Below are 14,049 nucleotides of genomic sequence, written 5' to 3' on the forward strand. Positions count from 1 at the left end.
TGTGACACACATGGTTTGTGCCAAGGGTGGGGGAAATGTTGGCACACAGGCCACATTAGGCTAGAGGAATATTGGGTTCTGGTCCTGGTACGTGACATGACAGATGCTTCTCATCAGATGCCTGCAGCGCCCCCGCCAGCAAGCGGTAAAAATATCCAAAAGGCCCGTTGCAGAAATACATTTCTCCACTCCTGAAAAAGGTTTTACTTATATAACAAATAATCAGCATACAAACGAAAATGTACAATTTAAAATTTGAAGAAAGGGGTTAAAAAATAGAACAGCGGGTATGGCGCTTGCCTTGCCTATGGCCAACCCGGTTCAATCCTGGCATGCCACATGGTTCCAGAAACCCACCAGGAGTGATCCCGGAGCACAGAGACAGGTATAATCCCAGAGCATTGCCAGGTGTTGCCCCGCCCAAAGAAAAACGGAAGAGAAAAAAAAGATTATAAATTAGGGCTGTACCTTAGGGGTGCAATGGAAGCAATGCACATGTGGGAAAGGCCACTTTTATGTGGGACTCAAAATTGGCAAAGGGGGTCCGGGAAGGTAAACAGGCTCCTGAGCAGGGCTCAGGTAAGGGAGCCCCAGGATCAGTCCCTAATGCTGTATGTTCTCAATGCACTGCCAGGAGCCACCCGGAAATGACTCCTAAGAACTGCAGAGTGCAGCCCCAAAACAATGGAAGAAAAAGAAAAACAGGGAAAAAAAATCAAATATAACAAAACAGATGGGCATTATTAGTGATGAGACCTAAAGGGTTTGTTCCCCACTTGTTTTAGGGTCAGACCCTGCTATGCTCAGAACCTCCTCCTGGTTCTACACTCAGGATTCATTCCAGTTGGGCCCAGGAGTCTTGATGTGGTAGTGGAGATTGAACCCAGGTCAGCCCAGGTTCAGCATGTGAAAGAGTAACAGTTATTTACTGTTAATATTCTAGTGTCTGCATCGGCCTGAACTTTTGCTAGTATCAAAAAATCTCAACTCAAACTATCTGGGTTTTTTTTTTTTTCAAAAGAACTATATTGGCTTCTAAAGAGGAAAAGTTTAGGGTTATCTTTAGTTTTAGGTCCATTTTTATTCAAGTTTCATTAGAATTTGATTCCTCTGACACAAAGGGAAAAAAGTGACATTTCCACATTCCTCATATATTTCCCCAAAATCATTTATGAAGAATGAGCTTTAGTCAAAGAAATGGAGCAAACACTCCTGAAATTTATATGGAACAATAAGCCCCCACGAATAGCTAAAGCAATTCGTGGGAAACAGAAAATGGGAGGAATCAACCTCCCTAACTTCAAACTCTACTACAAAGCAGTAATAATTAAAACAGTATGGTACTGGAACAAAGGCAGAGCTGTAGACCAATGGAACAGGGTTGAACACACTGACATCTCCCCCCAAGCATACGAACATCTAATCTTCGATAAGGGGGCAAGAAAAGTGAAGTGGAGCAGGGAAAGCCTCTTTCTTTAACAAATTTTGCCGACAAAACTGGACGGCTACATGCAAAAAAGTGGGCTCAGATCTCTGCCTAACTCTATGTACAAAAGTAAGATCAAAGTGGATTAAAGACCTCAACATCAGACCGGACTCCATAAGGTACATTGAGGAAAAAGTTGGCAAAACCCTCCATGACATAGAAGCTAATGGTGTCTTCAAAGATGTCACACCTTTGGCCAAGCAAGTGAAAACAGAGATAGACAAATGGGACTATCTTAAACTAAGAAGCTCCTGCACCTCAAAAGAAACAGTGACCAAAATACAAAGACAGTCTACAGAACGGGAAAGGATATTCACCAAATACACATCCGATAAGGGGTTGATATCAAGGATATACAAAGTACTGGTTGAACTCCACAAAATGAAAACATCCAACCCCATCAAAAAATGGGGAGATGAAATGAATAGAAACTTTCACAACGAAGAAATCTGAATGGCTAAAAGGCACAAGATAAAATGCTCCACATCATTAATCATCAGGGAGAGGCAGGTCAAAACCACAATTAGATATCATTTCACACCACAGAGACTGGACCATATCCACAAGAACAAAAGCAACCGGTGTTGGCGCGGATGTGGCGAGAAAGGGACACTCCTTCACTGTTGGTGTGAATGCCGACTGTTCAACCCTTTTGGAAAACAGTATGGACGATTCTCAAAAAATTAGAAATTGAGCTCCCATTTGACCCAGCAATATCACTCCTGGGAATATATCCCAGAGAGGCAAAAAAGTATAGTCGAAGTGACATCTCCAATTGTTTGTTCATTGAAGCACACTTTACAATAGCCAGAATCTGGAAAAAACCTGAGTGCCCGAGAACAGATGACTGGTTAAAGAAACTTTGGTACATTTACACTATGGAATACTATGTAGCTGTTAGAAAAAAGAAGTCACGAAATTTACATACAAGTGGTACTACATGGAAAGTATCATGTTGCACGAAATGACTCAGAAAGAAAGGGATAAACATAGAAAGATTGCATTCATCTGGGGAACATAAAGTAACAAAATAGAAGACTAACACCCAAGAATGGCCGAGATTAGTACCAGGAATTTTACTCCATGGCTTGGAGGCCAACCACACATACTAGGGGGAAAGGGAGCTCAGATAAAGAAGGGAACACCAAATAAAGGTGTTGTGAGGATCCTCCCAGGATGGTGAAAGTAGACTATAGGCCAAACGTGATTGCCACTCATTGTTTCTTTTGCAAACCACAACACCCAAAGGAGAGAGAGAACAGAGGGGAATGCCCTGTCACAGAGGCAGGGTGGGATGGGGGAATTGGGGGGTGGGAGGGATACTGGGATCCGTGGTGGTGGGAAATGGGCACTGGTGGAGGGATGGGTATTTGATCATTGTATAATTGAAACCCAAGCACAAAAATTTATAAGTCTGCAACTGTACCTAATGATGTCTCACTAATAAAAATAAAAAATAAATTCTAAAATCTTGTAAAAAAAAAAAAAAAGAATGGGCTTTGGGAGAAGGTTCTTAAAGTTATGGGACTTGCTTTACATGTAGAGGCCTTGGTTCAAATCCCTGGCACCATACAGTTTTACTGTTCCCACCCCCCAACCAGCATCCCAACATCGAGCAGAGAGTAGTCTCTGGGCACCGCAAGATGTAGACCCAAAATCAAAGTTGTAATGGCTATACAACGCAGCAAAATATACTGAAGCACTCCCGACAAGGATACTGAAACTGGCAAAATTGAATGACATTTATAACAATTTTCTTTGTAGTTTAAATTCTTTCCCTATCTTTGACCATTTCCTAACTAAGACTGCCTCAAAAGCACAAGAAGTCTAACCAATCACTTATTCAACATTCAATACACTTTTCATCAACCCTTATCCCCACACTGGTTTGAATCCCCAGCACCAATAAGGTTCGCTGAGCACAAAGCCAGAAACAACTCCTGAAAATTAGTGGCTGTGTACCCCTTCTTCTCCCCCAAACCATCACCACAGCTTCATTCAATGATCCCAACATTCAATGCATATTTTGAGTTTAAGGTACCAAAAACAAGGGTGAACTTCACAAAGAATGAAGTTTACATTCCTGCAGTTCAGTGGGACATGCCAATAACGCAGAATAATATCTGGACCAAAACCCACCTAATCCACAGCAGCTGAAAACAATTTAAAACACTGGATAAAATGAAAGTATTTTTTTAAAATGAAAAGTATTTAAATAACAGAATTCTCTTAAGCCAAATACGATGTGAAAGCAGGAAGTTAGTGAAGGAAAATGAAAGCAATTTCCTTCTCAGAGTTTTGCTAAACCTTCTTAAAATTTTTCTTTTTCATATTTATGAGGACTGAAAGACTAGAAGAAAACCTGTATCCCAGAAAAATGAGAGTATAGCAAGGAACTCCCAGCCCAAAGCTGGGGTTTCTCAGTGTAGGAAGGAAGGAGACTCTTGTCTGGCACAAGGAATAGCAGGAAGAAATGAGCTACCTTCTGTATATAATACTTCTACAAGCTACACTTTTAGGGGCCACACTGCATTGGTGCGCTGGCTAATTTCCTGTGTAGTGCTCAGGAATGAAGCAGTGCTGGGATCAAAATAGGGGCAGGGGCTCCCCAGTGAAAAAACATGTGCTCTAGCCCTTGAAGCCATCTCTTTTTGAGGGTGCTGGTTTTGTTTTCAAGCCATACTCAGCAAGGTTCAGAGAATAATCCTCACTCTACGCTTAGGAAACGCCTAGCGGTGCTCGGGGGGACCATACGGGATGCCGGAGATTGTACCTGGGTCAGCCTAATGCAAGAGAAGCACTCTACCTTTGTACTATCTCTCTGGCTCACCACTGTAAGTTCTTAACAAGCTAGAATTCACACAAATTTCCAGAAGAGCCTCAAGCGAGTACCAGAGATGTAGCTCAGTAGTAGAGTGCCTGTCATCAATCTGTGATGCCTTTGATTTCATCTGGGACAAAAAAGAATAAAGTCCACTAAAAGGCTGTTTAACATTCACCAAAAGAGGGCCAGAACCACAGTACACCAGGTAAGGTGCTTACTTGGCAGCAGACAGGAATAAACCCTAAATTCGGGGGTGCGGCTCCCCAAATGAAAACAAAGAAGCAAAACCCAGGGGTCAGAGATAGCAGAGGGAGTAAAATACCAGCCTTGCTCATGGCTAACCTGGAGGGCTAGGGAGACCATCTCGGGCCTGGGGGCTACATCAACACTACAGCAGCACCAAGAGTGCAGAGTCATCACAGGCCTTGGGAGGGTTGGGAGTGGGGGGTTATTGGAGTTCTTGGTGGTGAAAAATAAGTACTGGTGAAGGGAAATGTGTTTGATGATTGCATGACCGAGACTTAAACCTGAAAGCTTTGTAACTTTTCCCACAGTGATTCAATAAAAAAAAAAAAAAAAAAAAGAGTGCAGAGTCAGGAGTGAGTTTTGGGTGGGTCCCACTCCTGGGTGGGACTCAAAACAAAATAAAAAATTCTTGGCCAATACATGCAAGGTAAGTGCCTTACCCACCATAGCTCCAACCCAGTAATTTTTTTTTGAATTTTAAATTACATCCACAGTGGTCACTGCACATTCCACAAGTCTTAGCTTACCTAAATTTATCCATTAACAACTCTTTCTACACACCATGTGGTAGAGGCCAGCCGGTGGCTGCTTCTCTATCTTCACAATCTCAGGGAACCCTAAGGAAAATGCCGTGCTCCTTCCAGAGCAACCAAGAAGAGTATGGAAGGAGAAGGGTATGAGACTAGGATTCTGAAGAGTGTAGGTGAACAATGGAACTTAAGCAATAGCCTGGGTTTGTGATGATACCTGATTAGAAAGGGGTTCAAATGATTAAAAGATTAAACTAATCTCTCCGGTGGTGACATCATCCCAGCCTAAGAAAATCTCAACAAGTAATTTCCCATATGCAATAATTAGCACAGCACGCAGTCAAAGGTAACTGGAGCCAGATATTAGAGCAGGGAGCCCCGCACGCCGCCAACCTGAGTACGATACCTGGCACCTCATATGGTCCCCTGAGCCTGCCAGGAGTGATCCCTGAGCACAGAGCCAGGAGTAAGCCCTGAGCACCATTGAGCATGACTCCTACACCTCTTCCCCCCACCAATAAAACAACTGGGTATAGAAGAAAACATAGAAACAGTGAAAGAACCAAGGCAGGTAGGCTTCAACAAAATTGTTCATCATGGGTTAGTCAAACTTTCTGTGCTCAAGAGCCTGATAATACACGCAAGTAACAGGAACTGATGCAAATTTGAGTTAGTTGATTAGTAATTACATCAAGCACAAATGGACCGAGTGTTCCAATTCAGATCAAGACTGCATTAGAGGGTGAGAGCTCTAGTACAGCAGTTAAGAAACTTCTAAGTACAGCAGTTATGAAACTTGCCTTATAGGTAGTACCCCTGTGACCCCCTATGCCCCACCAGGAGTGATCTCTGAGCACAGAAACAGGAATAAACCCTCAGCACCACCGGGTGGCCTAAAAACCAAGGGTTCATTTCCAAAGAAAGATTGGAAAAGTAAATTTAGAACATGTTATTGTCTCAAATATTAGAAATAATTATCACCACTCAATAAAAATGACCTTTATGTTCCACATAAGGCTCCATATCCAAAATTTCTGAGAAGCCAATGTACGTATTCAGTTTTTTCTTATGTCCAGTTTGCCTAAACAAGAGAAAAGTCGATTATATTTCAAAACAATTATAAAATATCAGGTCTACGATTTCAATAAGCTTAAGAGTAACTTGGGGAAAAAAAAAGAGTAACTTGGTCATTTCACTTTGTAATTACCTACTGTTGCAGAACTGTGCAAGATGGAAGTTAAAGAACCAATTCCAAATTTAACACTTCCACCCCACAGATGCTCCAACTTTCTGCAACACACACACATACGTGCAAACAGCGTCCTGATTTTAAGTAAGAAATATCAACTAAGGAGCACTCTAGTAAGGAGAAATTTGACCTCATTGATTCTTTAGGTCTAGTTTTCTAATTTCCTGTAGTTACATCTTTGAAATAACACGTGTCAAGTTGAATCCTGCTCCTACCTAAATGCTTATTTTCCTTTTACGTTTAAAGTAATTTCTTAATAAGTTATTTTTTACTTTTAAGGTTCCCCTTTAAAAAGCTGTGATAAAATAATAGAATAATGGCACTTCAAAATGATAGCTTCCAACTTTAATAATTTTCACCCACAAGCACGTCGAGTAAAATCTCCACAGCCAGAGCAGCAGACACCGTGTGTCCACTTAATTACCGATCAAAGACAAAGCGCATCAGCTGCAGGTTCAGAGTACAGGGCAGGCTAAGAAGCCGGATCTTCCTCGTTGCATTCTGTTTGCTTTGACAGTTTTCACAAAAGTATCGATTGTCTCCTTCCAATTTTTCTTCCTGATGAGTAAGACAAAGAACAAATCAGAATATGGCCAAAGTAATAATACAGCAGGTAGGGTGCTTGCCTTGTACGCAGCTGACCTGGGTTTCATCCCCAGAGTGATCCCTGAGCAGAGCCAGGAGTAAGCCCTGAGCACCACTGGGTATGACCAAAAGCCAAAATAAATAAATAAATAAATAAATAAACATATATATATATATATATGCCTTTTACACTGAGAGTGAACTCAGTGGGCCGGAGGGTACACTCTGCGTGCAGAAGGCCAAGGTTTAACTCCCAGCACAGTTTCAATAAAATCTTTCTTGCTTCACACACAAAAAAACCTCGATAAACAACACAACATACTCATTAAATTGTTACCAGACTAGTATTTAAACATTAATTAGCAGAAAAATAAGCCAAAGTTCAATACCTTCAAAAATTCTGAGATACAATCTGTTAACTGTTTGTGGCCTTGAATATTTAACTCCAGTTCATAAAATTTAGATGAAAGTTTAGACTCTCTGCCACACTGGTTGCAACTGTAATGAAACAGGGAGATAATTTAAGATGAGAGGGAGGAAAAATGCAGTTAAAAAAATCTACTACATTTTAGAACAAAAATACAAAAAACATGATTAATCCGCTGACTGAAATTAATTATACTGAGGAGACTTTAAAATTAAAGAGGATTAAAGAGGAACAGGGGAGGGATGAAAGCAACAATCCAGCAGGCAAGGTGCTTGCCTTGTCTGTGGCCAACCTGGGCTCAATCCCCAGCACCAATTACGGTTCCCCAAACCCCACCAGGAATAATCCTTGAGTGCAAAGACAAGACTAACCCTTAAGCATTGATGGTGTGGCCAAAAAACACAGAAGAACAAAACAAAACCCACCCCAGAACGAGTGCTAGTTGCACGGCTGGTTGCAGGCCTTCATTCAATACCTGGTCTCACTCTGGCTGTGGCCTGCACGGCCTCTGGCAACACTGGTCCCAGAAGCACTCAATGCAAACCTAACACCGAACTTCAGGCCCACACCTCTGGGACGAGCCTCACCCATGGGTAGGCTGCCTACCCATCACACAAAAACTCTGAAAGATGATTGGTGAAGGGGCTGCAGGGGTTTTTCCCTGCATGCACCCAACCTTGGTTCCATCTCCAGCACTCCCTATGGTCCCTCGAGCCCCACCAGGAGAGAACTCCAAGCACAGAGTGAGAACTGCTGGGTGTGGCCCAAAAGCCAGAATTAGGTATTTAAATTAAGCATTATAATAAAGGGGGTGTGACCCAAAACCCAAAATGGAAAAAAAAATTGATAAAATCATGAATTTCTATGATTAAGTTTAAGAGGTATTTTACATTCATTCTTGGTACTGTACATTCCATTCTCAAGCCAGTTCTAAACTTACACAACTGGAAAACAAACGGTAGAGCTCAATCGACCAGTTTCTTTGCACCCGCACGTCAGTTGTTTACATACTCCCCCAGGAAAGCATTACTATAAATACTTCATGTCCCACGATAACCCACTGAAGATATAACTGAGAACCAGAGTAAGCATGTCTTAGAATAAAATGTACCGCAAAATGCCAAAGCACACTTACACGGTGACATAAGCATACTCCCCACAGAACTGTTGCTGGACAATATTCCTGACATCTGGATTCTTTTGCTTAGACAAAGTATCTTCTAATAGCGACATAAAGAGCTTCGAAAATTCTTGGGCATCCTACAACACAAATCTGGGTTAATATCTTCTGCTAATAAGTATTTCTGAATTTATTCGTAGCTTAAACTTCATACTTTCAAACAAGGATTACCGCTAGTTTGAAGTCTGTGCCACATATTCAGAAACTAAATCAAGTATGATATATGATATACAATACATTTAAGTGCTCTAATTTACAATATAAGGATCCATAAGAAAAGATTTCAAGGGGGTATGGTGCCACCAGCAGGTCAATGTGTACCTGTGAGGTGAGTGCATCAACAGCCTGATGGCGCCTTCAGACTTCCAGATACCTCAAAATTGCTGCTGTGCCTTTGGCCAGACCCCAACAACTTGGGGCAAAGTTTACCAAGAAAGTAAACAGCCAAAAGTTAGGTATGTGGGAGACACACCCACAAACCACTTCCGGCTCAGCTATATAATTGGAGGCATGCCCTCTCTGGTTCCTGATAGAACTGCTTAATGGCCACCATCCCAGAGTCTCAGAAACGAATCTCGGAACCCAAAGGCTTTTGGCAGAAATGCGTCCTGTTCCTGCAGTAGGTTACTGGCGCTGGGCCACTCCAGGTGGGAATAGGTTTCGTGCCTTGTCCTGTTCCCCCTAGCAGCTTGGTGACCACCATCCTCCAGAGGCCACTGGACAGTCAGGTTTGGGCTGCAGTGACAAGACACATGGGGGCTCACCACATGGGGGTGGAGCCGACCCTCTCTCCCGATCCCAACAAGACCCCGAGTCGCCACCTACAAACGGCCTCTCTGGCTCCTGATCAAGCTGATTAATAGCCGTGATACCGGAGACTCAGAAACAAATCTTGAAACCCAGCGGCTTTTGGCAGAAATGCATCTGGACTGCATACAAGGTGGCTGCCGGCTCAGAGCTTATTGGAAAGCCAGATATGAGCCGGCGGTGACGGGGCAACTGCAGTCTCATGGAAATGGGAGCGGTACCAGCTCATCCTTCATGCCCTACTGAGGTCACGAGTTGCCCCCCCCATAAGCAGCTCTCTGGCACAGCCAAGGCTCCAGAGGCCAAAGGACTTAATCCAGAACCCAGAAGCTTGTGGCAGAAAAGTGAATGGACCATGCGTTAAACTACGGTGCCATGCCTCCCAAGGAGGGAAAGGGTGTTGCTCCCTTCTGCCTTTTCCCCCCCACTGGCATCAAGGTAGCCGCCACCTCAGAGCTTATTGGAAAGCCAGGTATGAACCATCAGTGAAGGGGCAACTACAGTCTCATGGGAAGGGGGACGGTACCACGAGGTCATGAGTTGCTGCCCACAAGTGGCTCTCTGGCACGGCCATGGCTCCAGAGGCAAAAGGACTTAGTCCAGAGTCCAGCAGCTTGCAGAAGAAAAGTGAATGGACCATGCATTAAACTACGGCGCCATGCCTCCCCAGGAGGGAAAGGGTGCTGCTCCCTTCCACCTTCCCCCCCCCCATGACAGAAAGGTGGCGGCCGCCTCAGAACTTATAGGAAAGCCAGGTACGAGCCGACAGTGACGGGGCAACTGCAGTCTCATGGGAAGGAGGGCAGTACCGGCACGTCCTTCACGCCCTACCGAGGTCACAAGTTACCCCCCACGAGTGGCTCTCTGGCATGGCCATAACACCAGACACAGAAACCAATCTCGTAATTATCTGGCTCTTTGCAGAAATCCAAAATCGTGGCTGCGTGACATTTTATGATTCTCATAATCAGCTATAGAAAACAAAATATTTCACAATGCCTTTTCAGCAATTCTGATTGTTTGGGGGAAATTCTAAACAATAATGGTGCATCTTTTGTCGAAATAATGAATGTAATCAATGTAAAAAAAAGATTTCACATTTTTATATTTTCAAAGTAGGTAAAAGGGGGACTGGAGCGATAGTACAGCGGGTAGGGCGTTTGCCTTGCACGCGGTCGACCTGGGTTTGATTCCCAGCATCCCATGTGGTCCCCCGAGCAACCAAGTGCAGAGCCATTGTCGGGTGTGACCCTAAAAGAAAAGAGTTGGTAAAAGGATCTTACCTGCTGTTGACCTGTGTCTAAGCCCAAGGCCTTAACAAAGCCTGATGGATCAATGTATCGCCGATTACTGTTTTGTAACAAGGCAAACAAATATTGGAGATGCTCACAAATGGTCTGAGGTTCATAATCTGTTAAAAAAAATACATACACATACTTGCTTTTAAAAACCTTCTAATTTTTCACTTTGGGGGTTTTATTTTGGGTGCTCAGAGCACACTCCTGGCAGGGCTGGCAGACCATGTGATGCTGGGGGTCGAACCCAGGTCAGTCTCTTTCCAAGGCAAGTACACTAACTCACTATAGTAACTCTCCATCCCAAATCCCACTAATTTTTTAATGTATTTTGCCTTCACATTTAGAACATAATGAAATTCATACTATGGTGTTTTAATGTAGTTCTACATGTTTAAAATACAACGGAATGAAATAATACTGGGGTTAAGGCACACTTGTTTTGCAATATGCCTGGTTTCATCTCTGACACCCCTGAGCAGAGTCAGCACTCGCCCTGGAGCAAGTCTCTGGTACAGCTGGAAAACCCAGCCAGACACCCCCCCCCCCACACACACACACATACACAATTATCAAGAGGCTAAAGGGAAATGCTTATATTACAACAATTGTTTCTAGAATGTCGAATATACCATATACGATCTGTTTATCAGTTTCTTAAAAACTAAAATACTGGGCCAGAGAGAGTTCAGGCACTTGGCACTGCCTTGCATGTGCTTACCCTGGTTCAGTTTCTACATGTGGCACCACATACAGTCCCCTCAACAGACCGAGGTCAGTCTTGAGCAAGGCCAAGAACAGTCCCTGAGCACTGCTGGGTGGCAAAAACTGAGGGGGCAGGGGTGTGAGAAGTCACAGGGGGGAGGGGTATGTGTGTTGTGTTGGGGCGGGGAGGGGGGGGTGTCCTAAGCCAATTCTCTAGATTTCAAGCTTTAATGATTTGCAGAAAGAAATAAATCATGATATGTGGGATAAGACCAAAATTTTGGCCAGCTGAGCTGCAGCAGGTAAATTTTAAAATCATTTCTCAGCCAGCTAAAGACAAGGCCATAGCTAACCAGAAGAGGGCACTAGAGTGCAGGTTGTTTGGGAAGTGAAAGTTTTAGAGAATGAGGGAGGGAGGGAGGAGAGATTCTGGTGAGGAACCCCTCCTTCCTACAGAATGCTGGTTGCCCTTTCAGCTGACTCAGGGGAACCCCCCCCCCCCAAGACCTCCCCTCAGCAGGCAGTTTCCAGCAGACACCACTGTGGGCAGTTGCAGGGAATGGAGCCACTCCATCACCCCCAGCTCCCAGACCCTCCCCGGACCCTCCCCTCGAGTCACAGCAGATTCCCTGAGAACCAGAGCAGGGGTGCTCCCTGATCTCCTGTACCCTTCCACAGCCTCTAATTCAGGGGCTGATGCAGTAACACAGTAGGTGGAGCACTTCTCTTGCATGTGGTCAACTCGAATTCAATCACCACCACCCCATATGGCTCCCTGGGGCATACCTGAGCAATGCCGCTATGGCCCAAACAAAAAAGGGCCTCTTTTATTCATACTAGTCAATTCACACCCATTTCTTCAATTTCCTGGTAATCCTCTGCTCAAAATATGGGGTGGTTTCCACCTCCAAATTCGACACTCGTTGGCGTGTCCATTTAATACTTAATTGGCTGGAGCGATAGCACAGCAGTAGGGCTTTTGCCTTGCACGCAGCCAGCCCGGCTGAGCAGGGTTCAATTCTTCCACCTCTCTCGGAGAGCCCGGCAAGCTACAAGAGTATCCCGCCCACAGGGCAGAGCCTGGCAAGGAGAGTATCCCGCCCACAGGGCAGAGCCTGGCAAGCTCCCTGTGGCGTATTCGATATGCCAATCACAGTAACAACAAGTCTCAAAAATATGGAGATATTACTGGGCCCGCTCGAGCAAATTGATGAACAACGGGAGGACAGTGACGGTTTATTTTAATACTGCGAATTTCAGAAAGCCAGCATTTCATTTGTAACATAGATTTAAAATCTCATGGCAAGAGGGGAGGTTGTGGGGGGCTTCCAATGGTAGCCGAGAGTTCAAGGCACTATGTGCATGCTTTAGGCGTTCAAGGCCCAGAATTGACAGGGGCAACACATAGCTCCAGCACGGCTAAGTGTGGCCAATGCAACAAAACAAGGGCCAGAGCAATAGAACAGAGGTCACAGAGCTGGCTCTGGATGCCGCCAAGCCAGGTTTTCTCTAAGGCATGAGGCCTTGTGAGGGAGCACCTCCAATAGAGCCCTAAGCACTGCAGGGTGTGGTCTCCAAACTAAAGAAAGCAAAGTGTCTGACTAGGGCTGTAGCTTACTAAAACCATAACTGGGTTTTCTATGCGCAGAATGAACATAACTGAACTGGGAACTTAAGTTCCTTGGGGATGGAGAGATAGCAGAGACCTGCAGAGCCAAGCCTGAGCGCTGAGCACCACTGGCCACCGTCTAGCCCCTAACCGCCCAAGGAAAGCTGGGCTGGGATTCTGAAATAACATTCTTCAATTGAATTCTGGACACTCTGATGCATGACAATGTATGTGACAGGGGGGAAAGAAAAACTCTGGAATCCCGAGCAGGTTAATAAAAGCCCGCCCAAGGACAGGCACATCAAGTGCAGTCCAAGTTAGTTCGATCCCATTGGTTGCAAAGTGACCTAAGTGGCTCCGAGGCAAGCGGCCGGCACCCCCAGCTCCACTCACCTTTCTCTTCCCGGATACCGTCGCCCATCATGTAGTCGCCGCAGGTGCTGGGACACAGGTACAGAGCCTGCCGCAGCTCCAGGTTGAGAAACCAGACTTGAAGGAATGTGTTGACATAACAGGTAGCTCCAAGATTGGTCAAGCCGACAAAGGAGTTCTATAGAAGTGCAAAATTTACAGCTGTAAGTCAACTCACCTTTAAACAAAAAATGAAAGTATGAAAGGGTTTTTTTTTTTTTAAATAATCGCTAACTATCTTCTAAATGGTCTCAACCAACTTTGTGTAACCAGAACAGGTGTCCTTCATTTGAACAAAAGCCCCAAGTGGGGCTGAATATGGGGGCAGTAGAGACGGTCTACAGCATTTTCTATCTCCTGTTCCTCTCCAATCTTCTCCAGATGCCTAAATCTGATCACAGAATGGTGGCTTAGGAACAGTGCATCAGTACAGTGGGCAGGGCTCTTGCCTTGCAATGGAGGGCCTAGTTTCAACCCTTGGCACCATATATGGCCTCCCAAGTCCCACCAGGAGTGATCCCTGAGCACAGAGCCAGGAGAAAGCCCTGAGGCCTTCGAAGTGTGGCCAAAAAGAAGATCTCACATGGTCCCCAGAGCACCACCAGGAGTAATTTCTGATAAAGCAATGCTCAAGGGTTATTTCCTGACTCTGCACTCTGAAGATCTGGGGCCAGAGCAACAGTACAGTGGGTAAG

At 44.6% G+C, this 14,049-nt stretch overlaps 1 protein-coding gene across 4 annotated transcripts in view; it reads right to left on the bottom strand.

Moving 5' to 3' along the window:
* The window catches only part of USP48 (ubiquitin specific peptidase 48), a 70,916-nt gene that overhangs the window by 40,927 nt on the left and 15,940 nt on the right, over positions 1-14,049 (bottom strand). For 3 of the 4 annotated variants that reach the window (XM_056123141.1, XM_056123140.1, XM_056123144.1), the window contains exons 3-8: positions 13,337-13,493; positions 10,618-10,745; positions 8,483-8,607; positions 7,310-7,418; positions 6,760-6,893; positions 6,085-6,167 (exon numbers count right to left, since the gene is read on the bottom strand). In XM_056123141.1, the coding sequence (XP_055979116.1) occupies positions 6,085-6,167; positions 6,760-6,893; positions 7,310-7,418; positions 8,483-8,607; positions 10,618-10,745; positions 13,337-13,493 (736 nt within the window). Of the gene's footprint in view, positions 1-6,084; positions 6,168-6,759; positions 6,894-7,309; positions 7,419-8,482; positions 8,608-10,617; positions 10,746-13,336; positions 13,533-14,049 lie in introns of all 4 variants that reach the window. The other variant, XM_056123142.1, reaches the window with a different exon arrangement.

This window comes from Sorex fumeus, unplaced genomic scaffold (genome assembly GCF_029834395.1).
Source record: "Sorex fumeus unplaced genomic scaffold, SorFum_2.1 ptg000047l, whole genome shotgun sequence".
NCBI lineage: Eukaryota > Metazoa > Chordata > Mammalia > Eulipotyphla > Soricidae > Sorex > Sorex fumeus.